The sequence below is a fragment of the Talpa occidentalis genome, unplaced genomic scaffold, assembly GCF_014898055.3.
Source record: "Talpa occidentalis isolate TD23 unplaced genomic scaffold, MPIMG_talOcc4v2.1 talOcc4.11, whole genome shotgun sequence".
NCBI classification, from domain to species: Eukaryota; Metazoa; Chordata; class Mammalia; order Eulipotyphla; family Talpidae; genus Talpa; species Talpa occidentalis.
Genome location: NW_023601104.1, coordinates 8,271,310 through 8,296,668, shown reverse-complemented (window position 1 = coordinate 8,296,668; position 25,359 = coordinate 8,271,310). Strand labels below are relative to the sequence as shown.

The following is a 25,359-nucleotide window of genomic DNA, read 5'->3' as shown; positions in this document are numbered from 1 at the left end:
CTCTAAGGTTACATTAATCAAGACAACATGTATAGCAAATGAACAGAAAACAAATCAATGATACAGAATAGATGACCATGGTTATGGTGATGACTTTTTAAATACAATGTGAAAGGCATAATATCCATGAAAGAAACACTGATAAAATGAACTTCACTTTAAAAATAAAGCTTCTCTGAAAATACAATGTCTAGAGAATGAGAAGATAAGCCACAGACTGGAGGAAAATATTTAAGAGATATCTGATAAAGAGGTATTTAAAATACACAAAGAACTCTTAAAGGAAAATCAAAAGGACAAACCCAATTAAAAAATGGGCCAAAGTCCTCAACAGACACTTAACCAAGAAAGATATGCAGATAGCAAATAAGCATATGAAAAGCCATTCCAGGACAAAAGTCATCAGAGAAATGCAAATAAAAACAAGATAACTACACACCTATCAGAATGGTCAATATCCAGAACACTGACAGCATCAAACAGTGGTGAACATGTGCAGTAAAATAGGAACCCTCTTTCATTGCTGGTGGGAACCCAAAATGGTACAACCATTTTGGCAGGTAATTTGGCAGCAGCTTCAAAGATTAAACAGTCTTCTAATCCAGCAATTATAATCCTTGGTATTTTCCCAAAGGATTAAAAAATTTGTATCACACACAATTCTACATGGAAACGTTTATGCCAACTTTATTCATAATTGTTAATACTTGAAAGCAAGAGGTCCTTTAGATAAACCATGGGACATCCTTATAATGGAAGAATCTTAGAAAAAGACATGAAAAATCTTACATGCATAGTACTAAGTATAAGAAATCAGTATCGAAAGACCACATATGCTATATAATTTCAACTATATAACAATATGGTAAACATAAAACTAAAGACAGGAAAAAGATCAGTGAAAAACTTTATTTGATACCACAATGATACCATTATCATTTTACTTTTGTTCAAATCCACTGAAGGCATACCACCATGAAGAAACCTTAATGTAAAATACTGACTTTGGTGATTATGCCATGACAATGTAAATTCAAAAATGTAACAAATGTATCACTTTGAGGCACTTTCCACTTTCTAGCTATGTATTAATTTATAAATATGTATGTGTATATGCATATATATGAATCCTGAAATTATACAAAGGATCTTTTGCACTGTACCTTTTTAACACTGCCTTTGCTTATACATATAGTACTACCTTATTCTTTCAATAGCAGTTTAATATTGCATTGAATGGATAACTTTATTTTTTTAATTTAAATTTTATTTTTATATTCCCCATACAATTGCAACCCCCTTATTTTGATCCCAATCCCTCCTTTCCCCACCCCCCACCCCCACAGAGTGTCTCTGGTTCATAGTTGTTTGTTGATTTTGATTTTTACTTTCTTATAGTTATTCTTTTTCCTGGTCTCTTATTTAAGTTTTCTAGTGAATGGATAACTTTAAATTTAACTAGTCTGATTAATATATACAGGTTTTTCTAATCTTTTGCTGTTACAAGCAATAATGCAACAAATACCCACATTCATTTATCTTTATACACATGTCCAAGTATATACGTGTCACAAATTTTTAAAAGTAAAATTGCTGCGTTAGAACCTTTGTATACTTCAAGTCAAAAAGGAATTTGAATGGGCCTCCCCTGGTGGTGCAGCAGTTGAGCACTGGGCAGCAAGGCTGCCCGCAGCCTCTGCAGCGCTGGTTTGCCAGTTCATTACCTGGCCACTGGCGAGGGTCCCACAAAAAAAAAAAAAAAAAAAAAAAAAAAAGGAATTTGAATGGATATATACAAATTGAATCACCTACTTAGTAGTGTATTAAACAGAGAGACAAGTTCACTAAAGATGTTACCTCATTTCCCAACTTGTTTCCTACAGTTTTGAAAATTTACTTTTATTACTACTTTAATCACATAGTTAAGAACATACAGAAAAACAGAAGTTTTCCAATTTTAACTATGCTATAAAACTGAAAGATTGATATGGGACAAAGTAAAACTTCTGTACTGTGGAGCTTATTTTCTCTAATTTGTCCTTAGTATCCATTTTGCTATGTCTACCTACCTCTATGTCATGTGGAAAATTATGAGCTAACACTTCCTACTCAGTTTCCTTGTAAGTTTCAGTATCCAACTATATTTAATTTCTAAACAGATATACTAGACACTACAGAAGGCACCATGAAATAAAAGATATCTTTGCTGAGGTAGGATAAAGCATAAACTTGCAAAGTTTGGTAACTATAACTTAAGGTGGAATATGAAAGAATTCAGAAAATAGTAAGGAAGGAAAACACTACGGATTAAATCGTCTGGGAAGGCTTCACAACGGAAAATTGAATTTGAAGTTACAAAGAGCAAAACATTTGCACAAACCTTAAAAACAGGTAGAAGGATCATTAATAGAAAAAGTAGGTGATTAATAATTCACATAATCTCTAAGAAAAGACAGAGGGGAAATAGTGACTTTTTACACTTATTAAACAAAGATGTAGCAGTCTTAATGGCTCCTGAGCATCATACAACTCAGTTTAATTGCTAGCTTATAAGAAAGGTAAAATCTCAGACTCATCCCATTTCTAAGAGTTTCGTCCTCCTTCTTGTGGTCTTGTGATTTGGCAAGACTTTTTCTCTGTGGTAAAAAAGATCGAGCAAACTATCTTAATCAATGCAATTAAATATTCAAAGCATGGCATTACTATGTTGAAGATATAACTCATGAAGCTAGCTTTTGGCCAAGGATTTATTATCTCATGAAGATATATTTTATTTATTTTAAAAAAATATTTATTTATTTGTTTGTTTGTTTGTTTATTTATACATACAAGCACTGGGTACAGTCAGAAGCACAGGAGGGTGAGAGAATTCACCAGAGTCAGAGCGGGGAGCAGAGCAGGCAGAAGGACCAAAGTACGCTGCTGAGGGGAGCAGCGGGTGGCAGGAGAGGTCTGTGCGCCATGTGGGACCCTCCTCCGGTGGCCGGGGAGCAGCCGGGGATCGAACCAGCGCTGCAGAGGCTGCAGGCAGCTTCGCAACCCAGTGCTCAACCGCTGCGCCACCGGGGAGGCCCTGAAGATGTATTTTATATAGAAAATGTTCTAAACAGTTCATACAATGGTTTAAATTTTACATTCTGATTTTTATACATCATTTTAAAAATTTCTTGACTTTAGTCTCTAAAGGATGATTCCAATCTTAATATCCTGACAAAATTAGATTTATGATCTGCAAATTGAGAGTCAGATTTTGTACTATGGGAAATTCACCCTGGAGCCCTTTTGGGTGACATTCAAATTGCCAACTAATACATAATCCCCACAGTACTGAGCTGAATGTAAGTAGCATTATTTTTGTAAAGAAACATGTAATATTTATTCAATGTTCAGATAATGGTTATTTTAGCTTTTAAAGAGAAAACCTATTCTACTCTAATTTCAAATAAACTCAGCTTCTTTAACGTCAACAAATATGTAATTGAACATTTAGTTATACATGCATATAACAACCCTTGCTTTTCTAGGTCAATCAATTGTGGTGATAAGGCAAAAGTACAGTAAGTAAAGAAGCTAGAATCCAACTCAAATAGTCTGGCTTCAAAAGCAATGTTCAAAATTCCCATTCTAAGCAGTTGTCCCAACACAGTTCACATCCCTCCCTGAAGTTTTATAGCACTCCTTTGTACTGCATGGTGACTACAGTCTATAACCACACCACTAGCACTACCACCATCATTGCCATTTGGGGAGAAGAACTTAGTTCTTTTCTCTCCCATCAAACAAGAGGATAGTTTTACGTTTATTCCCTCAGCCAAAGAAGGTAGACTAACAAATTCCCAGGATCTGGCAAGATGATCATTAGTCTATTACAACTGTTTTACATTCACCAGATTTTCTCCCTTCTAAACTATTTGAATCAGTGATCTAGTTGGATCTAATTCTCTCCTCCACTGGAAAAGTTTTTCTGGTCATCACTAAAGATGGTGGAATATATTTTTGTATTTAAAAGTGTCATACTGGTATTTCAGACTTATCTGCCTTATGCCAAAAATGCCTGTAGTTATAAGCAACTATAACTGTGAATGGATTGTTCTGATATCCCCAAAACCCTGAGGAAGATTACTTTCAACCTTTATTCTTGCCTTATTTTGCTCATATTTAAAACAGGCTTACAATTGCGCTGTTCCTTCTTATACCCATATTTTAATGTGCTATTTCCTTGCACAAACATAAAATAACATACACATTATAAATAATTTCTCGCCCCAAAATGAAGTAGCTTGTCATAAGAGTTGATGTGATCATGAGTTACAGAAGTGATTCAAACAGTACCAACACATATTAGGCACCAGCTGTGAATAGCAAAAGATAATGGTCAGATTTAATGAAATAGAAACCTGTCTGTTTACCATAAGAATCATTTTAATCTGAGTTAGAACAAAGAGGAAGAAAAGGAAAAAGCAGGAAGAAAACTATTTACTATTTCTAAATATCACTGTAATTCCAATACTTCATCAATTACTAACCTAGTGATTTTGTTCAGATACTTTGTGATTATATCCATGAATTTTTCCAAGCATTTCGTTAAAACACGAAACAACTATACTCTCACTCTTGATTTTAAACAATCTTCAAATTTCTTAAGACAATTACAGAAGTGTAACAAATTATTAAATATAAGGTTTTAAGAACTATCAGAAAATGAAGTATTAGAGTCACTCCCCAAAGCCAAAGCAAAATGGTTCTCAGAAATTTCTTTTTCTGTAGAAGTTAATGAAAAACACCAGAGGGAATACTAACAGGCATTGTGATGACACCACATAGCATTTCTTCCACACATGAAATTAGAAGGGAAAATGTCAAGTATATTGAAGTTGTAATATACTAGAACAGAGACATTCATGCCTTTGAGAGAACAACAAATTAAAATCAAATACTATCAAACAAGAGCATTCCCTTATGTTTTGGAAAGAAAAAAAAAACCTTAAGAAAGCTGTTCGAAAAATGGCCAACATGCAGGGACTATAAAGTCTGATGTAAGAAAAATAAAACTTGGGGTAATATTTACATATTAATAGTAGTGAAGTTGGCTTCAAGTTTACTGTGTTTCTAGGTGGCATAAACACAAACAACATTGAGAAATGAAAAGAGCACATTTCTCTTGAATACACTGTATTAGTAAGTTCTTCCTACTCCAAGCAAATGTCAGTTTGCTTATAATGAGACTTTCTTTGTTCACTATATTGCCTACAGGATTTAAATATAATCTGGCTCACACAGAATTTAAGCACCAGTGCTATGCTCTAAGAACATGATTTTAAGAGTATGATACAGTTTTAAGGAGTATTATAGTTACTGCTCTCTAGGCAGTCCAGTCTAGTCCGCAAATGCCTGGTAATTTTCAGTAAGAAGCAGTGTCCTATAAGAAGAGTTTTATTCCACACAGAATCTATGCTGTTACTATGACTCTTACTGAGACAAATTTTCCTTAAGTGAATCATTTCCTGGAGGGCTAAGAAATTATAATCTTGGGCCTCCCCTGGTGGCGCTGCGGTTGAGTGCTGGGCTGCAAGACTGCCCGCAGCCTCTGCAGCACAGGTTCATTCCCCGGCCGCCGGCCAGGGTCCCACAAAAAAGAAATTATAATCTTTATGGAAAGCTGTGTGGAGGTTCCTCAAACTACTTAAAATGGAGCTACCATATGACCCAGTAGTTCCACTCCTAGGGATCTACCCAAAGGACACAAAAACATTAATTCAAAAGGATACCCATACCCCTATGTTTATTGCAGCATTATTTATAATAGGTAAGATCTGGAAACAACCCAAATGCCCAAAAATAGATGACTGGATCAAGAAGGTGAGGTACATATACACGATGGAATACTATTCACCAACTAAAAATGATAAACTCAGGCCATTCTCAGCAACATGGTAGAGCTGTAAGGGATTATGGCTCAGTGAAATAAATCAGAAGGAAAAAGAAAAATATCAGATGGTTTCATTTATAGGAGGAATATAAGGAAAGCAAATAAGGGATCAGGGAGAATAACCGTAATAAAAAAATTAACAGGTAACTATATATCAGAGACACTCTGCAGGGGAGGGAGAGGGAGAAGGATTAAAACAGGGGAGGGACTATGGCAATGATGCACAGGTGAAGTGGAGATGGGAATTCTTAAGGACTACACCTGAGAGGAGAAAGCAAACACTGTACAAAAATGAATGATGTAAAAATATATATAAATAAATTACATTTAAAAAAAGAAATTATAATCTTTAATTACTCTGCTAGGGAACCTTCTCTGTCTTTCCCACTGGGACCTTAAACAGCATTAAAGTTTTCTAGTATTTTACCTATATCTTACTGAGTTTATCATTCAGTGAGTTCATAAATAAACAGGAAAATCAACAGGCTACCTCTGGAATTCAAAAGTTTGACCCTAAGCCAGATCAACACATCAGCCTACCAGTCAAATCCATTACCACGCCTCTTCCCCCCAAAAGACAATACATATGGTCATGAGCATATTTGCATTATGCACACAAACCCTCTTGAAAGCTGGCAAACTACTAATTTGAGGAAAAGTCTGAAATAAACATGCTTTTCTGCTGGGTTCCCTCAGCTCTCTGCTTAAGGAAAGAAAACTCAGATACTTTTCAAGGAACCCTGAAAGAGTGAAAGGGTCAAATTCTATGCCACTTACATTCTATGTCTATTTTACAAAAAAATCAACAACCCTTGTAACTACTGCCCAGCTCTGCATATTCTACATCAATAAGAGGTGACAGCAATGGTAACAGCAAATTAGAAACAGAATTCTGAGAGATATATTTATATCTAGATAGATATTTATATTTTCATCCTTTAATTTTTATATTTCAGACTATTTTAAATGACTCTGTTTAAAAAAGTTACTAATTTCTGGGCCTCCCCTGGTGGCGCAGCGATTGAGCGCTGGGCTGGGAGGCTGCCCGCAGCCTCTGCAGCGCCAGTTCATTCCCCGGCAGCTGGCGAGGGTCCCACCAAAAAAAAAAAAAAAAAAAAGTTACTAATTTCTTCTTATTTCTTCTTATTGTTCCTAGCTTAGTTTATCATTTAATCCTCTGATCTCTGATTTTTTTTTTAAATGTTGTTAGTTTCTTAAACTTTTTTTTTTTTTTAAAGATTTACTTATTTATACATCTATACAGGAACTGGGGTACAGGCCAGAATTGTGGGGGGTGAGAGGATTCACCAGAGACAGAGTGGGGAGCAGAACAGGGAGATTGACTGAAACACACTGTTGAGGGGAGCAGCGGGAGAGACAGGAGAGGTCTGCTGTGCCATGTGGGTCAGCTCCCTGGCCAGGATTGAGCTCATGCTGCGTGGCTGCAGATAGCTTCACAGTGCTGAGACTTAACCCCTTGTGCCACCAGGGAGGCCCTGTGTTTTGTATTCTTTGGGTATATACTTAGTAGAGGAATTGCTGGTTTACTTGGAAGATCCATTTTTAATATTTTGAGATAAATCTATACTGTTTTCAGAAGGGCTGGATCAGTTTACATATCTACCAACAGTGTGGGAAGGTTATTTTTCAACATACCCTCTTTAACATTTGTCATTGCTGGGTTCTGTTTGTTTTGTTTAATGAACCATTCTCACAGGTGTGAGGTGGGTCTCATTGTGGTTTTGATTTACATTTTCCTAAGGGTAAATGATGATGAACATTTTTTTTCATGTGCCTGTTGGCCATATCTCTTTGGACAAGTACCTACTTAGATCTTTTGTCTATTTTGGATTGGGTTGTTTTCTTTTTGCTGTGTTGTATAAATTCTTTGTCAACAGCCTCTAGTTGGACACATGGCATGCAAATATTTCTCCTTATTCAGTAGGGTGTGCTTTTGTCTTAGTGTCACAATGGTGCAAAGGCTTTTGAACTTGATGTAGTCCCAACTGTTTATATTTTGTTTTGTTATCTTTGCTGTTGGAGAATTCACAAAGACATCTCTGAATCCTACGTCATGGAGTGTTTTGCCTATCTTCTATGCACTTTATGGTTTCAGGTCCTAAATTCAAGAATGTCCACTTTGAGTTCACTTTTGTGTATGGTGTTGAATAGTGGTCTAGTTTCATTCTTTTACATGTTTGGTTTCCAAATTTCCCAGCACTATTTATTGAAGAGGCTGTCTTTACTGCAACGTATATGCTTGGCTCCTCTGTCATACGTTAACTTGTCATACATTTACTTCTGGGTGCTCAATTCTCTTCCACTGGTCTGTGTGTCTGATTTTTGTTCCAGTATCATACTGTTTTGATGACTGTTGCTGTGCAGTATTGTTTGAAGTTGTAAGTGTGATGCCACCATTATTCCTTGTTTGAGAAATGTTTTGGCTTATTTGGGGTCTTCTGTGGTTCTATATGAATTTCAGTAATGCTTACTCTATTTGAAACTTTGAGACTGCACTGAATCTGTATTCTGCTTTGAGTAAGATGGTCATTTTGACAATGTTAATTCTTCCAGTTTATTTTTTAAAGAACTAGCTTTTAATTTCGTTAATCTTTTGGACTGTCCTTTTGATTTCTATTCCATTTACTTCTCTAATTTTTATCATTATCTACCTTCTACTGGCTTTTAGTTTTCTTTGTTGATCTTTTCCGAGTTTCTTAAAGTGAAAGGTAAGATTGAATGCTTTTTTACTTCCTAATATGGGTCTGTATTACACAATACTTCTCTCTTAAGTACTGTTTTTGTGGTGTCCAAAAGTACTGGAAGATTGTATCCTCATTATCATTTGCCTAGAATTATTGATTTTGTCACTAACCCAATAGTTACTCAGTGTGTGTTGTTCAGTCTCCATGTGTTAGTTATTTTTTGTGGTTGATTTGATTTATAGTTTGCTATCATTGTGGTCAGAGAAGATGACTGGTACGATCTCAATCTTAATGAACTGATACTTATTTTATGACCCCAGACCAATCCTGAAGAATGTCCCATGTGTGCTTGAGAAGAATGTACATTCAGCTTTTTGGAGAATGCAGTGCCCTACGAATGTCTATTAAGCCCATGTGGTCTAATTCTTTGTTTAAGGCTATTGTGTCCTTATTTTTCAGTCTGGTTGATCTGTTCATCGGTGAAAGGGGGGGTGCTGAAACCCCCAGCCACTAATGTATTTTCCCATTATCTGTTTTCAGATTTGATAGTTAATTACCTTATATATCTGATGTTCCTTCATTTGGTGAGTATAAATATATATTGATGAGAGCTACAATTTTCTGATATATTGTTCCTTTGATCATTACACAGTCTCTGTCTCTGTCTCTGTCTCTCTCTCTCTCTCTATATATATATATACATATATATATGAAAACCCGTATTTTCTTACCTGATTGGCCTGGCTTTGCAAATATGCTCTTCTGGCATTCAGATCCTCAAAGGGAGAAGGTCTTAAGCTTCTATAATGCTCACTGGTAACAACTGTCTCTTGCTGAAAAATGTGATCTTTCACTAGAGAACTGGAAGTATCCTCTTCAGTTGCCTAGGGGGAAACAATCCATAACGCATTAGTTGCCAAAATATAATATTTATATATTTACTTAAGTAATTTGTATATTTATACTAATAAATATTTAACAAATCAACAAGTCTATACCATCACAGCACTGAGCAGCAATCCCTAAGACTCAAGTGTACATAGTTAGGAAGTCACATCAAAGTAAAGAAATTAGGGGAAAAAACAACTTTATGAGCAAAACAGGCTTTGTTACAGAAAACAAACTAGGAAGAATAACCATGCCTTGTGAGAGAAATATTGATTAAAAAAAAAAACAGGTACCAAGGTGATTGTGTCATATAGGGAATTGAAAAATGGAAGACTTCAATCCATGACCGTTTTGAATGAGTAAATTAATTAGCCTAATTTTGCTGGTTAGGACTCAAATCATGCATATAGATTTAGGTAGGGAATATATACTAAATGACAATAAACATGTACTTTAAAAATCTCATAAGCAAATTTTGTGAAACAAATGTCAAATAAGTAAAATTAAGCATAACACAAAACAGGAAATAATAGAAGTGTTTTGTATCTTTCTCTTTTTTTAATGAGATAATTGCTATTTATTTTCCCATCACTATACAATTATTGGTGAAGAAACAGGGATAATCAAGTAAAAAATGACTGGAATACTTTTATTGACTCATTCTGAAATAATTTAGTAATCATTACAGGGTGAACAATTTTAAGGATTAAAACCTGTATTAGGGGCCTCCCTGATTGATTGTGCAAGGGGTTAAAGCACAGCGCTGTGAAGCTATCTGCAGCATATGCAACACAAGGTCGATCCCAGGCCAGCCCGGGAGCTATCCACATGGCGCAGCAGACCTCTCCTGCTTCTCCCGCTGCTCCCCTCAGCAGTGTATTTCAGTCAGTCTGACTGTTCTGCTCCCCACTCTGTCTCTGGTGAATCCTCTCACTCCCCACGGCTCTGGTCTGTACCTCAGTTCTTGTAAGCATAAATAAATCTTTAAAAAAAAAAAACCAAAACCACATGTATTGGTTTCTTAATTAAAAATATTGATGTTATTTCTAAAATTAAGCAGTAAAATTCATAAAATAGTTAAGATATTTTAAACTTATAAACTAAGTCCTAGACCAAAGTAGCCTTGGGACATTTAATTTCTTTGGAACTCAGTTTTCTCACTTATCAAATAATTATAACACCTATGCTATGATAAATATAAGGATTCAGTGAGATAAAATATATTAAAAACGCTATGAAAACCAAAAGTTATTATTGCTTCTGGGAATAAGCTGTTAAATCTTAAAAAAAAAAAAAAAAAATGAGACCCTAGTGTCACTTGAAACTATGTCAAGTAAATATGTTAATTGTTATTTTTCATAATCATAATCCTAATGTATGATAATCTAAATTACTGAAAATAAGCAGGCTAAATTCTTTTAAAATCCATGATCAAAATTGGGAAGGGTAAAAAATTATTAAAGAGATATATCTATTTGTTCCAGAGAATTTTCAAAACAACTAATTTTAAAATTAGCAATAGTCAAATATCATTAGTAAGTTGAATAGAAGAAAATATCAAAAAAAATTTTAGATAAAGGGCTTATACTGGAACCTTGACTCATCCAACCATAGTATAAAATTTAAGCAATTAATTTCCCTAAATCACTTTTTCTTTTTATTATAATTTGGGTATGATATCTGTACTGACACTGAGAGAGCTCTGAAATTATAAACAAGCATGAGTTGTTGTAGTAATATAATTATAAAGTGATTATGCTGTTAATGAGAAGAACTATTTAGATCAGGTTAAATTTACTGAATTGTCATCTAACTGAGCCATATAAAAATTGTAAAATAAAATAAAGTTTACTCAGAAATCCTTATCCTAGTAAACAAAAAATGGTTATATAACCCAGGGTTTCCCTATAGTGACTATGTTATTTATATTCTGCAAGTTAAACAACAATACATTTCATTTTGGTTAAGAATAAATACATATACTTCTTAAAGGGGCATATCCAAAGTGTTATTTTGGTGTAAAGCAAATTTAAAAATATGTATAACATTTGAGTAATAGTTTGACTTAAATATGTTCACAAAATAGTTCAAATTAACCTAACTAAAATATTTCACATCACACAATGAATGTCAACTATATACCTACATGGATTTCATCTAATAAAATAACTAAAACACATTCAGTGTCTGATATTATAAAAATGTAAACCCTTCACTATTTAAAAATAGAGCCTACAATCTACAATAAGGTGTATGTGATCCACGAATTGTGAAAACAAATTAATGTATTTAGAGAATCCTAAATTGGAAAAAGGTAGTTTCCTGCTACTTTTGCATACCTCTTTTCAACATTACAAATGTAGATATATGTTAAATTGACAACGTTTAAAAAAACTGGTGCAGGCACAAAATATTTTCCTCAGAATTATTTTTAATGGCAAAAATAAAGACATAAATGCAATATTGCTATAAGGGAAGAGTAAGGAAATTTACTTACTATGATAGGAATACTGAATAGTCAATCTGAAATTAGGTTTTTGAATAGCCAACATGTGAAATATTCAGTGTTAAAAAATCAGTATATAAAATTTACTTACAGTATTGTAACCATAAAAGGATAAAATACTGAAAGGAAATAAAATGAATATTAACACATCCATGATGGTATAATTAAAAGAAATTTTCTAACTTTTTGAGATCTTGGTTACTTTTGAATGGCTCATTTCTTTTAAAGTCTAAGTACATACTTTCCCTCTTTGATACAGAATTAATACTTTACTATACAAAAATATTCTATCAAACTATTCAAGCAATTCAACTTACTAATAAGCCTATCACTTGCTTTTTGACTTAAACAACACTCTCTCCACTCTATATCTGAAATAATGGGTGGAGAGATTCCACAACCCTTGCCCAAGCCCTTCTGGCTTTAATTAGAATCTCTTTATGTCAACAAAATGACAGTATTTTCTAAACAAGTTAAGCTTCTGAGTATCATTCAAATCCATTTTCTCTTCCCTATTCCAGTTATCTACTTTCTTAATGCAAGCCCTTATTTTTTTTTCTGCCTGTCTGATTTCAATAGATTTCTAACTGATCTCCTTGTTTTCAGCCTGCATTCCTATGACTATTCATTCAAGTCTTTCAGCTTTTCTACTCCATGGTTTCCAATTACCAAAAGCTCTGATGGGGGACTCTGCACATGCTGGAGAGGAAGAGGAAGAGAACAGCATTGTCTGAGGAACTCTTTCATAAGATACTTAATTTACTCAGACCATATAAATGGGTCCTTTCCACCAGCAAACAGTGATGTGCCAGGTAAAATCCAATTTTACTTCAGGAAAAAGAAATGGACAATAAATATATGAAAAGATGATGAACTTCATTCAATAAAAGATTTAAAAATATGTTAATTTTACATGAAAGGAAAGGATGAAAAAGAAAGTAATACTCAAAGTTGGCAAAGATACAGAAAATAGAAACATTTTTGTACCGGTGGTGGGAGTACCACTTTATATGGAAAAGGTGACTATACAGAGCTACAAGATATCACACACATTATCATATAACAGTATTTTAAGGAAAAAAAGGAGATGTTTAAAAATTATGATATACATGAGAATTCTCTGCAGCCATGAAAAAGACCTGTATATACAAAATATTGCTAAATGTAAAATACAGTCAGTATGGCATGATTCTACTTGTCTAACTGATAGGAGGGTGGATGGATTTTTATTTTCTTATATGTTTATAAACTGCAGGAAGGATACACACCAAAGTGCCAAAATATTCCCCTAATGCAATATTTACTATATAGGACTAGATACATCATAACATGAAAAATAAAATGAATGTGTTTACTTATTACCTTATATAAGAAAGAATATAACCAATACAATAAATAACTGCTATGTGTTCTTCATCTCATCTCTTCTACTTGTTCACTAGTAGGTAAATATTAAATAGCAGTTGTTGATATTTTCATTATCTTACTCTTCTTCACAGTTTTACCACACAAGTATTATTCCCAAAGCAACATTTAGTATAAATGTGTTTGCATTCTGGCTGATACCAAGGTATTTGAGACACGATTAAGACTTGCTTTTTTGCTCAACTTTTTGGGGTGAAAAATCATTCATATTGACACATAGCAATGGTTCACTCATTTTCATGTCTTTGTAGCAGTGACAATTGATACACTAAACGTGTTGCATTTATTAGACATTGTCCCAAGTACTTTTACATCAGTTAAAACTCATTTAATCCTCATAAAAACCCTTTGATAAAGATAACATTATCCCTTTACTCCATACTAAGAAAATAAAGCTCAAAGAGATTAGGCAACTTGCCTACAATGATAATTCATCTTTGCTGTTACAAACTTTGTTGCTAAGAAGATTCTTAAAAAGATCTCATAGTTCTTACATATAAGTTTCTGTCATACATATCAAGAAGCAGATAGAAATGATGGATTACAGGGTACACATATGCTCCAATTTACAAAATAAAAATTATCTTTCAAGGTGGTTTCAAAAATTTACATACCGGTAAGTGATATTTCATATTCTCACTAATACTAGATGTTATGAGAACTTTCACTCTTGAATATGTATATGTTATTTAATTTCTATGACGGACCAGCCTTACTAAAAAAATCACAGTATGATTATTTCCATGAACAAAACATTCTGAGAATGTACAAAAGAACAAATTTGTGCAGAGATCTGTTACTTTGCCATGGCACACACTGTGGTGTCATTCCCATCTCTTTCAGAAATACTGATGTACTTGTTTCTCTCCAATATCATCTGACATTTCATACTTCTGATTCTTTTGTACATGTCATTGCTTCTGCCCACAATAGCTACCTTCAATTTTTCTACTAGAAAAATTCCTTTAAAACCTGTCATAATCTTCTCAAAAAACCTTTGTTAAGGCACTACCAAGTTAATCACTCGCTCCTTTGAGTATCTTTCTTCCATTATCCTATGTTCTAACCAATCTTTTATTTGTATTTTCTCCCACAAGTCAATAGGAGAGGTCTGCTTCACCATGTGGGGAGCTCCTGTCCGGCCCTGGGATCGACCTTGTGTTGCAGATGCTGTGGATAGCTTCACAGTGCTGTGTTTAACCAACCCCTTGTGCCACAGGGAGGCCCCTGACATACATCTTTCTTGATTTCTTAATGCATGTATATATACTATTTTTAATGTATGATTCCCAATAAGCAATTAAGTATGAAAAAAACTGGTGTCACAGAACTCCAGTCTTATAGTTGCATTTCATAAATCAAAGGTTTGAAAATGTGTGGCTTGGCCTTACCCAACAAGGAGTTTTTTTAATATAGTAAGTTTATTTTTAGCATGATGGAAAAGTTTAAAAACACTTTTTTGATAAATAAACCTTATATTTAACCACTAAATGAGTTTAAAATGCTATCAAATCAATAGTCAAGTTACACAAATTTAAGAAGCATAGAAAAAGAATGAAAAACCAATTCTACAAAGTCCTACTTATAGTAACATTTTTGTGTAGCTTCCACTTGCAATTTATTTCAGATTTGACCACAACTGCTGCTTCCTCAATTTCTTTAGTTACCTTTAATTTGTTAAAGGGTAACAATAACCCTTAAATTTTGTATTTGCCTATGAATTTTGCCTAAAATTCTTAACAGTATATAGTATTTTCTTCAAGCAACCGGAACACAGTAATCAAAGATAAAACATATCAAGAGAATATAAGAAATGTAACAAGGTGTAACGTCTGGTAAAAATAGTAAAAGATGATGGATGAATGGATCAAGAAGATGTGGCATATATACACAATGGCATACTACTCAGCAATCCAAAAAGATTAAAAACTCACACCAGTTGTGGCAACATGGATGGAGCTGCAGGGAAAATGTTAAGTGGAATGAGTCAGGAAAAAAAATAACAGATGGTGTTATTAACTGGAGTATAAAGTAACTAAAGTAAGAGTCAGATAAAGACAAGCTTAAACACTAACGCTTTGATAGCTGACTACAGAACTGAAGCTCCAAGAAGAGGAAGGAGTAAAGGAGTAGGATGAAAGAGGGAAGAAATCACAATAGACTGTGTTGGCGGACTGTGGGTGATTTGGTGGTGGGTGCACCATGGTGGCAATACCTGATGGAGCTATCCAAATATTATCTAAATTAAAATTTAATTAACTGACTTAAAAACAGTAAAGGAAAACAAGTCTCCAACCTGGAATAACTGACACAAAAACTAAACTACCTTTTAAATGAAAAGTGAGTTGGGCTTACGTGTAGTGTTAGGTTTTCAAAGTTATTTATTATCTGTAATTCTATTTTTGAATTGATAGCAATAGTTACACAGTTCCTGCTAACTAAATATTAATATTTAATATTTAATCTTTTAAATGGTAAATTTATTTCTAGAATTTTATCATAAGGTTATACTAAGAAGTACCAACAAAAATTGAAATTGTAAAAGGCTATGTAAAATAAATGTTCAGCAAAATGTGAATGGTTAAATGAACTGCAGTACAATATAAAAGTTAAATTCAAAGACTGTGTAAGTTCAAATTTTATGATTTATACTACTTAAAGGCCAACCATCATCACCACCAAAAAAACAATACTATCAAAACACAATCAAAATAGGAAGAGATTGATCTTCAGATTGCTTTTAAAATGATGTATGTATTTGAATACAACATGCAAGAACAAGGAAAAGACCTAAGTGTCAAAATATTAATAGCGGTTATGTCTGCAAAAGGATAAATGCTTATGACTTCTTCGTTGTTTTCTATCTAAATATTATACATGAAGACATATCAGTCTCAGAGACTAATACAGAAACAAGGGAGAAATTATACAGTAAACATTGCAGAAAAAGGTTACACAGGGGTTTTTTGCTACTTTATTAGATACATAAAACTCAACCTAAAATATACTAGGATTTTTGCAACTTGACTTTAGGACAGTAATGTAGACTAGTGGTAAATCACAGCAATATAAAGCCTATCTATTAACAGTTTTCAGATTTAGAGCCTCAGTAAAATGTCACCGCCTGTAAAAATAAGCAGTTTCTCCCTGCCTAAAACAAAATTACTTGACACAGTACATGTAAATCACAAACCTTTTAATTACTGTGGTTCAAAAGGACATTATATAGTCTAAAATTTTAAAAAATGAATTTGTCAAGTACTTCTCAGTGACAAGAGAGGATATATGACTACTTCTACATCAGATAAATTAGGTCTCATCTTTCTCCTGCCCAAAACCATGAACTCTGAAATCTTTCCCTCTTATAACTGCAAGCACTTCGAGAGTTAAATTTTATGGGATGTTTTACCAACCTAGCATATCTAAATAGGAGAAACTATAAATGTAACGGACAACACTGGTTGGAAAAAACAGTATAAAAAATATCTTAAATATAAGCTAGCATTTTTAAAAAACCTCAGTTGGTTCATTAAGAGTCAAAAAAAGGAATCAAATGAAAAAAACATTCATACTTGTTAGTACACAAGTTTTAAAGTCTTAATTTTGAAGATTTTTCTTTAAAAAGATCTTTCATGAGTACCAACTACGTATGTGATCAATACTGTAGTAAAGAGCAGGCATAAAAAATGAGCATGATATGATCCTAAATCCAACTGACTATGTGTTATGAAGCCCTTCAAAGGTAAATATTTTCTGGTGATTTATAGTTAACTAAAGACATTGAATTGTTAAAAGCAGAAAGCTGTACCTCAACAAATCACATGTCTAGGATAGTTATAGAAAAAGAATAGGTGTTCAAATATATGGTGAATGAATTAATACTCAAAAAAGAATTTCCATTCCACTCTATTTAATGTCTTCAGGTCATTTATGATCTAAACATAATCACTACTTCCTCCGAGTTCCAAAACAGGAGTAACATATAAAAACTTTGGCATATCATGAAATAAGGTAAATTTGAATTTTTTCTTTGGCAGTTTTAATTCTGGATACTGATTCTTTTTTAAACATTTCAAATGGGATGTTCACAAAATTTTATCTCACACATTTTCTGAGATCTCAGTATTCCCCCCCTTCTCATATAGCTAATGCTAATATATTATTACATAATGAGGCTCAGAGTATATAATATATATATTTTAAACTAATAAAGACTATAACTATTTTTTCTATTTGAACATACTTTCAGTTATAAGGAAGTTATAAAACCAATATATAATTCCACCTTCTATTTAAAGACGGAATTTGGCCCAAACTAGGTATCTTCTAAGAAAGTTGGGAATGGGAAGGTGAGCAGGATTAAATAAGCACACAAATGTCAGATTTTGTACTTTTTCATCTTAATTAAAAATTTCCTTTCTGCTAGTATATCAGTTATTGGTATATAATAAATTGTCACAAAACAGCAGATTCAAACAAAAAAATTCATCTCATAATTTGTGTGAGTGAGAAGTTTGGGAGCAGCTTAGCTGAGTGGTTCTCGTTTACAGCCCTTTGTGAGGCTGGAGTAAAATTTTTGGCCTTGGCTACAATTATCTAAAGACTTATTTGGTCCTAGGGACTAAGATGGTTCACTCACACAGCTATTGTTAGAAGCCCTAGTTTCTTGCTTGTTGGCAGAAGGCCTCAATTTTTCACCACATGGATCTCTTCAAAGAATGCTAAATGTCCTTTCATATAGTAGCAGGCTGCTTGCTCCCAAACTAAGTGGTTCAAGACAGAGAACAAAACAGAAGTCACAAATTTTCTTACAACCTACTCTTATTTATGTCACACTCTATTTATTAGAAGTATTATTAAGTATAGCCCACACTCAAGGAAAGGGGAATTTGACTAGAGTTAAGAGGAGTATAAAAGAATCTGTGGACATATTTTAAAACCACTACCATTACTCTCTGGACAATATTTACATTTTTCTCATATGTAAAATACACTCAACGCCACTTCCAAGACTACCCAAAATTTTCACCCCTATATAGCAACAATTTCAAATCCAGGGTCTAAATAGGTCCACCTATAGATGAAACTTTTTGGGTACAGTTCCTTTTAAATACAGTTCCTTTCAATTTGAAGAACTGTGAACTAAAGAGACAAATTATCTGCCCCCACACACCTAAAATACAATGGCAGAACAGGCAGAGGGTTAGAACCGCTTACTGTCTAAAATAGGAGAGAATGGGAGGAAAAAATGGAGTCATTGATCCAAAGTAATTCTGAAATCACATTGTGAACACTTCAGAAGTTCCTTGAATAGAATTTAGGCAGATCTTGAGAATAATTAATCCTTCACAGCTCTTGGTTCTTCCCTTAAGATTTTGGTTCTGATTTCTGAGTCATCCTTCCATGTTATGAAAGGTAATTCATGTTCAAAAGCTCATTGCCTTTCAACTTGTTTTCTGCCAGGAGAATTTTGGTGATCCAAAAGGTCTCTCTTCAGTCCAAGTTGGTGATATTTCTGTCAATATAATTCTTTTGAAAACTGTAAGTCTCTTATGAATCTTATTGGGGTTCATCCCACTAGAACAAAAAATGCACTCACAAATCAGATAAGAAACTCTTCTCTAAATTTCTCCTAACAGATATCCTTAAACTTACTTATTAAGCCTTGTTACATTGACCGAATGTTGTCTGAAGTAAACCACAGAGCTTCCTGGGGCCTCAACAAAGGATTTTATAGTCTAACTCTGGACTTCATCTTCAGACAAAGCTATTCTGAGTGACCTTGATTTGATCTTTGCCTGAAAGCCATTTCCTAATGTTAGCATAGTCTGACATATTGAGAGGCTGTGAATTTTCTAAACCAGCAAGTCCTGGTTCCTTTTTGTTTAGGAGCCTTTCCTTAGGCTATTTCCTTCTCCAGTTTTACCATAAGCAGAAAGAAGAAACCAAGCAACATCTTTAATCTTTTGCCTGAAAAATCTCCATGGCTGGATCACCCAGGTCATTGGATACATTTTCTATTTACTTCCCACATTACCACATGTGACAGTGTTGCTAAACTTTCTGTCACTACATAACAATGATTCCCTTTTTTCCCAGTTTCTAACATGGTTTTCTTCATTTTCTTTTAAACCCTTACTAGCAGTCTCCTCAAAGATTTAACATTCAAGTTTTCATCCACTAACTCAATTCAAAGTTGCTCCCACACTTTAAAGTATTTGTTATGGCAGTATCTTGTAACAGGTACTAAAATCTTTATTATTAATAAATAACCCTGCAATTAATGACTTATGTTAACATTTACTATTTTACAGTTTCTATAAATCACAAATTTAAAAACAGCTAAACTAGGTGTTTCTGACTCACAACCACTAATGAGTCAAGATACCAGTCATGGTCATTGCAGTCATCCACAGGCTTATTAGAGGATGAATGACTTGCTTCCAGGGTCACTCAATAACATGGTTATATCTTCAACACATGGGACGTCCCTATAAAGTTGTTTGAGTGTCTTCATGACATAGCATTCATGCCTATGAATGTTTCTGATGGAATCAATTTCCAGTAACCTATACTTAGGAAATAGTGATGCAGAAAAAATTTTAGAGAAAGATCTGTGAGCATAAAAAATATTAATAATTAAAAAAAGCTATTTTTTAAAATCAGAGAATGGGAATGACTGAATTAATTTATATCTTCACGGTGCAACCATAAGAATTTTACTGCTTTTGCATTTGGAATATACTGAGTAATAAAAACAAACAAAAATGAAATGGTGCTATTTTTACTCAATGAAAATGTTAATTTTTTTGGATTTCTTTTGCATTGTGGGCTTCTGAGTTTATATGGCTTTCTTTTTTAGCATTTTTCAAGTTTGTTGCAATTATTATTAATACTCAGGATAATAGCAAAGGAAACCAAATTTGTATGTGAATCTTCTATTAATATTACATTACTCATAAGATTTTAATAATAGTTGTGACCTAAAGTAATAACAAAAGGTTTTATGTGCATTTAAAATGAGAAAAGAAAAATGCTTATTTTTGAAAATTTAAGAAATACAGCAAAGTATAAAGAAAAGAACAGGAATATGTTAACATCCATAACCACCATACATATTTAAAAATACTGCCCAGCTTTCAGCGATGCCAGTCTAAATGTTGTGAAGGTGATTTCAGATGTGACTAATATTTTAAAAGAGCAAAAGAGATTATTCTTCATTAAGAGGTAGACTTCATCATAAAAAGACAAGACTGAGGTCTCCCAAAGAGGAAGTTCGCCTGAAGAATGCCTTCTTGCACAAGGTTGTGACATCAACTCAAGCAAGAAACATATATACATATTATGTGTATAAAAATATGTATATGCAGGCGTACACACACACACACACACACACACACACACACCATCCCATCCCCCACTTGTACTATGGAAATTGACAGTGTCTTAGAAATTTTCTTTAGAAGTTCTATGAGTTGTTCTATTTTTCAAGGTTGGGATTTCCTCCACCGTCTCTAAGTTTAGAAATCCCTTTCAAGCCAAACTACTTACTTGTAAATCATCTTCAGTTTCTTCAGCATCATTTTTTAATGCTGGGCAACCTAAGAAAAGAGGAAAAAGTTTATTAAGCATAGAATTTTTGACTTGTATTTTGTTTTGCCAACTAATTGAGTATGTCATTATATTACTTTAGAAATGCTTAGAGATCATTTTGGCCTGCCAGATATTGACCACTTATATTTTCTGCTTGTTAAGACAATAAAGTAATGAGTTTTTTCCTACAGGTTTTTTTTTTTCCCCTACTAAAGAAGATGTTCTTTGTGAAGGTGCACTCTCTACAGCAAGTCCTATCCTTGATTTCTCAAAAGTCTCAAAAGACTCAAAATTATAGGCAGATTATATGCACCACAAACCTCTGTGTGTTTACGTAATGTCCATATATAATTTAGTCAATTTTTCTAAATAGTCTCACCCAAAAACAGTATTTAATACCCAGAACTAGGGTTTAAGGTACTTTAGCAAAACAAAGAAAAACAAGTGACCACTAATCCATTCTTGTCAACAGCTAATTGTTGCTATTGATCATGATGCTATCAATGTCTCTATAAGGTTTTCATGGTATTCAAGAGTGCCTTTAATATTGATAAATGATGAAGGGATTTATTCTAGCAAATTCTTCTGAGTTTGTTAGACTTAAAAGACAAAACTAGCAGAAAGAACCTACCCTTTGGAAAGGGTAGCATTGTTTATTATCAAGGAAAGTTAAGAGAAATTTGATGGGATCATTGAAAGTCTATGCAGTGGTTAATAATAACGAGTATTTTTTTTTAAAGTTCAAAAATAATGAGACGGGATGAGTACCAATGTCTTTTTAGGCTTTTTCTTGTAAGTGTCCTTTTAAAACATTAAGCTCGTTCTATTTGATCCTGAACAAAGCACACTCTTATAGGGACATGAGGGTGAGTTTAAATTTACCTCAAAACTTAAATTCCAGTGGCCATGGATATCGATGTTCTCTTTAAAGCATCAGTTTCTCAAACCTAGCTAAAAATCAGGATAAACTGGGGAGTATTTTTAAAATAATTCTAATGCCAGAGTATATTTTCAAACCAATGATGTCAGAATCTCTGAGGTGTGAGGAATTAGGCATCCTGCAACTTTTAATTTATAAGTTTCTTATTATGATTTAAGAACCACAACCATTGCTATTCAATGTATCTGTATTCACTTTATCCCACCTCCCAATTTATAATATAATCATTCAACTAGGAGAATACTTTCTTATAACATTTTAACTATTCGGGAAGTTTTTAAAAACAGATGAAGTTGTCTATAGTGGGGACCAGTTACTTTAATTTTCAAAAGCCTTCCAGATAATTCACATGTGCAGCCAACGTCGAAATCTATGGACAATTTATATAGGTTCTTATAAAAAAAATGACTATTTTATGGAATTTTCTAAAACTGAAATCAATGTTACCGAATTCTAATTTTTTAAAGCAAATTAAATAAGTTATTTAACCCCAGTTTTATGTATTATCAATACAAATGTGTACTAAGCATTTCCATAGTCTTGCATGTGGTTTGGCTCTTAATTAGTTCAGTTCTTTAAATTTTCTACAATACTGTCTTCAAAATATACAAATCACATTGTTGTATAGCACATTTTGATTCATTTACTTTATAAAGAAGGTTATCTCAATTAGTAGAGTCTTCTTAATCAGAAAAACAAATCAAATTCTAGTTACTACATCCTTCTTAGGAAGAAATGGATTTTAATGTAATTTCTTTTTGTTTTAATTGCATAGAGGCTGGTCTTACACGTAAATACATTCTTCCTCCTTTTAAAATTTGCATGCTTTAGAGTTAATAATATTAACAGATTGGCAAGATACGCAAAGGGTATACAAAAGATGAGCCTGGGTGCTCTGCCAATCTTCCGTAATGAAATCAGGTACTTTGAGAGAGGAAGAGTTTTACCACAGAATAACCACAACTTACATGTATTTGTTTATTGGGACATTTTCTCTATCATTACAAAACAAGGATATGACTGCTTTAACATACATAAATGGAAAGCCTCACTGGGACTTTGAAAAGTTCTACCTGATGCCTTCCCTCTTCTTCAAGTTCTTATTTGAAAATAATTTGAATTATCTGAAGCCTGCAGTTAAATGGCCCTTCAAGATAATACATGCACTTGGTATAAACTGTGATGTGAGAAATATAAAACAGACTCAGAAGCCCATTATTTTATCTTCACCTACAGTGAGCTTTTAAGGCCTACACACATAACACAAAAGCTGACTTGCTTGAAGTCACTATACTGTACTATGAATAGCTGATAAATAAAGAAAACATACCTTGAGAAATATCCTCTATAGCTCTTCGAATGCCTCTATCAAAAGCCCTTGCATCAGCAGGACTTTGAAAGGTAAGGCCAAATTTCTTGTCATCAATCTTCCAGTGGTGAAATGTTGGAGTGACCTTATTGTAAATAAGGTCTTTTTTAAGCATACATTCCAAAACCACCTGCCAAAAGTTAAATATCAAAATTACAACACATATATATCAAATGTATCTCATATAATTCTTAAACACAAACAGGTGAGAAAAGTTACTGTATTTTAATATAAAAATTCCCCCATATATTAATGCAGAAATCTTGCTACTTAATCTATGTCATGAAGTCACTCTACAGATATTAAGATGGAATTTAAGAGGATTCTGGTGGCAGAGTACCAAGCAATAGGACTCTGACGTACCACCTACACATCACCTGAGGTGGCAGAATCTCTCTAATATAACTATGTTGGAGATGTAATCTGTTAAAAGCTTGTAACTTCCATGGAAAGAAGTAAGCAGTAAATTATGGTAAATTTTATCTATTAGCACATAACTACCCATCCATTCCACATTCCAAGCTTCTTGGCAGACACACGTACACCAGTTTTTCTGAAGTAGCTTGCAAACAGCTAAAGGGTCAAGGTGGGTAAAAAGGGCCCTGCCCTCCAAATATCAGGGAACTGTGCTTTGATCTCTGATTGTTGCTTTTAATCAGAGAGGTGCAGACAAAAATGCCAGGTATTGTTGATTTACCTTCCCCCATAACTGTAAGTCCTTACTATCAGAATGAAATGACTTTTCAGGGTCAGAGGCCTTTTTATTTTCTCATTTTGGGAGCCAGACATTAAAGAGCGGGATAGTCAGAAACAACAACATAAATGTCAGAAAGTGGCTGTGTAAGTCTCCAGGGAAAGGCTCAGAAAGACAGAGCAGACCTTTAGGTTACAATTCAAGCTGATCATCGAGACTGTCTACAACCAAAAATAATAACAGAAACCAGCAAATGCTGGAGAAGAGGGATTTCCAGAGTTAACATGCTATTAGATTCAAATGCACGATGTTCAACAACAACACAGGCATACAAGAAACAATTAAGTATAGCTCACTGAAAAGGACAAAATATCAACAGAAACTGTCCCTGAAAAAGATCTGAAGCGGATCTGCTATACTAAGGCTTTAAAACTATCCTAAAGATTTCAAAGAACTAGAGAATATGAGAAAATCAAGAAGTGATATGTGAACAAAATGGAAATAACAATAAGAGGATAAAAAACCTAAAAAGAAACCAAGAAGAAATCCAGGAACTGAAAGGTACAATAACTGAAATGAAAAATTTACTAGAGGAATACAAAAGCAGAATTGAGCAGGCAGAATAAAGCATCAGTGAACTTGAAGCCAGGGAAGTAGAAATTATTAAGTCTCCATAAGAGAAAGAAAAATGATTAACAAAAAGCAAATAGAGCCTAACAACAACAAAAAGGTGGAATAAAAGCAATAGAACCTAAGACCTATACCGACACCATCTCACCAACCAACATAAACACTGTGAGGGTTTCAGAAAAAAAGAGAAGGGAGCAGATAATATGTAAAGAAACAATGGCTAAAAACTCCCCAAATTTGATAAAAGATGAAAATAAATATCCAAAACAACTGAAACTCAAGATACCGAAATTGAAAGAGAATCTTAAAAACAGTAAGAGAATTGAAATATTACAAAGAATCCTAAATAAAATTATTTGCAAATCTCATGAGAAATTTTATTTCGCTACCAATGACAACTAAACACAAAAGATAGGAATGAAAGAAATGAAGGTTATAAGCTATGGTAATACATTAACAGAAATCCCTATGTATCAGTAATTAAATGCATCTGTATTAATCTAACTGAATGACAGATTGGTAGAATGAGTAAAAACACCTATTCATACTACATGTCTAGAAGTAACTCACCTTAGATCCAACATTACAAAGAGATTGAAAGTGAAAAAATGGTTGAAGATATTCCCTTCAAGTAGCAAAGAAAAGAGAAGTAGGAAATCATTATATACTAGGTGAGATCT

General features: G+C 33.5%; 1 protein-coding gene across 1 annotated transcript in view; it reads right to left on the bottom strand.

The window, feature by feature from the left end:
- Positions 1-25,359, bottom strand: part of SPRED1 (sprouty related EVH1 domain containing 1) — a 93,373-nt gene that overhangs the window by 14,184 nt on the left and 53,830 nt on the right. The window contains exons 3-5 of the mRNA XM_037502185.2: positions 23,317-23,485; positions 21,005-21,054; positions 9,366-9,518 (exon numbers count right to left, since the gene is read on the bottom strand). Of these exons, the coding sequence (XP_037358082.1) occupies positions 9,366-9,518; positions 21,005-21,054; positions 23,317-23,485 (372 nt within the window). The remainder of the gene's footprint in view (positions 1-9,365; positions 9,519-21,004; positions 21,055-23,316; positions 23,486-25,359) is intronic.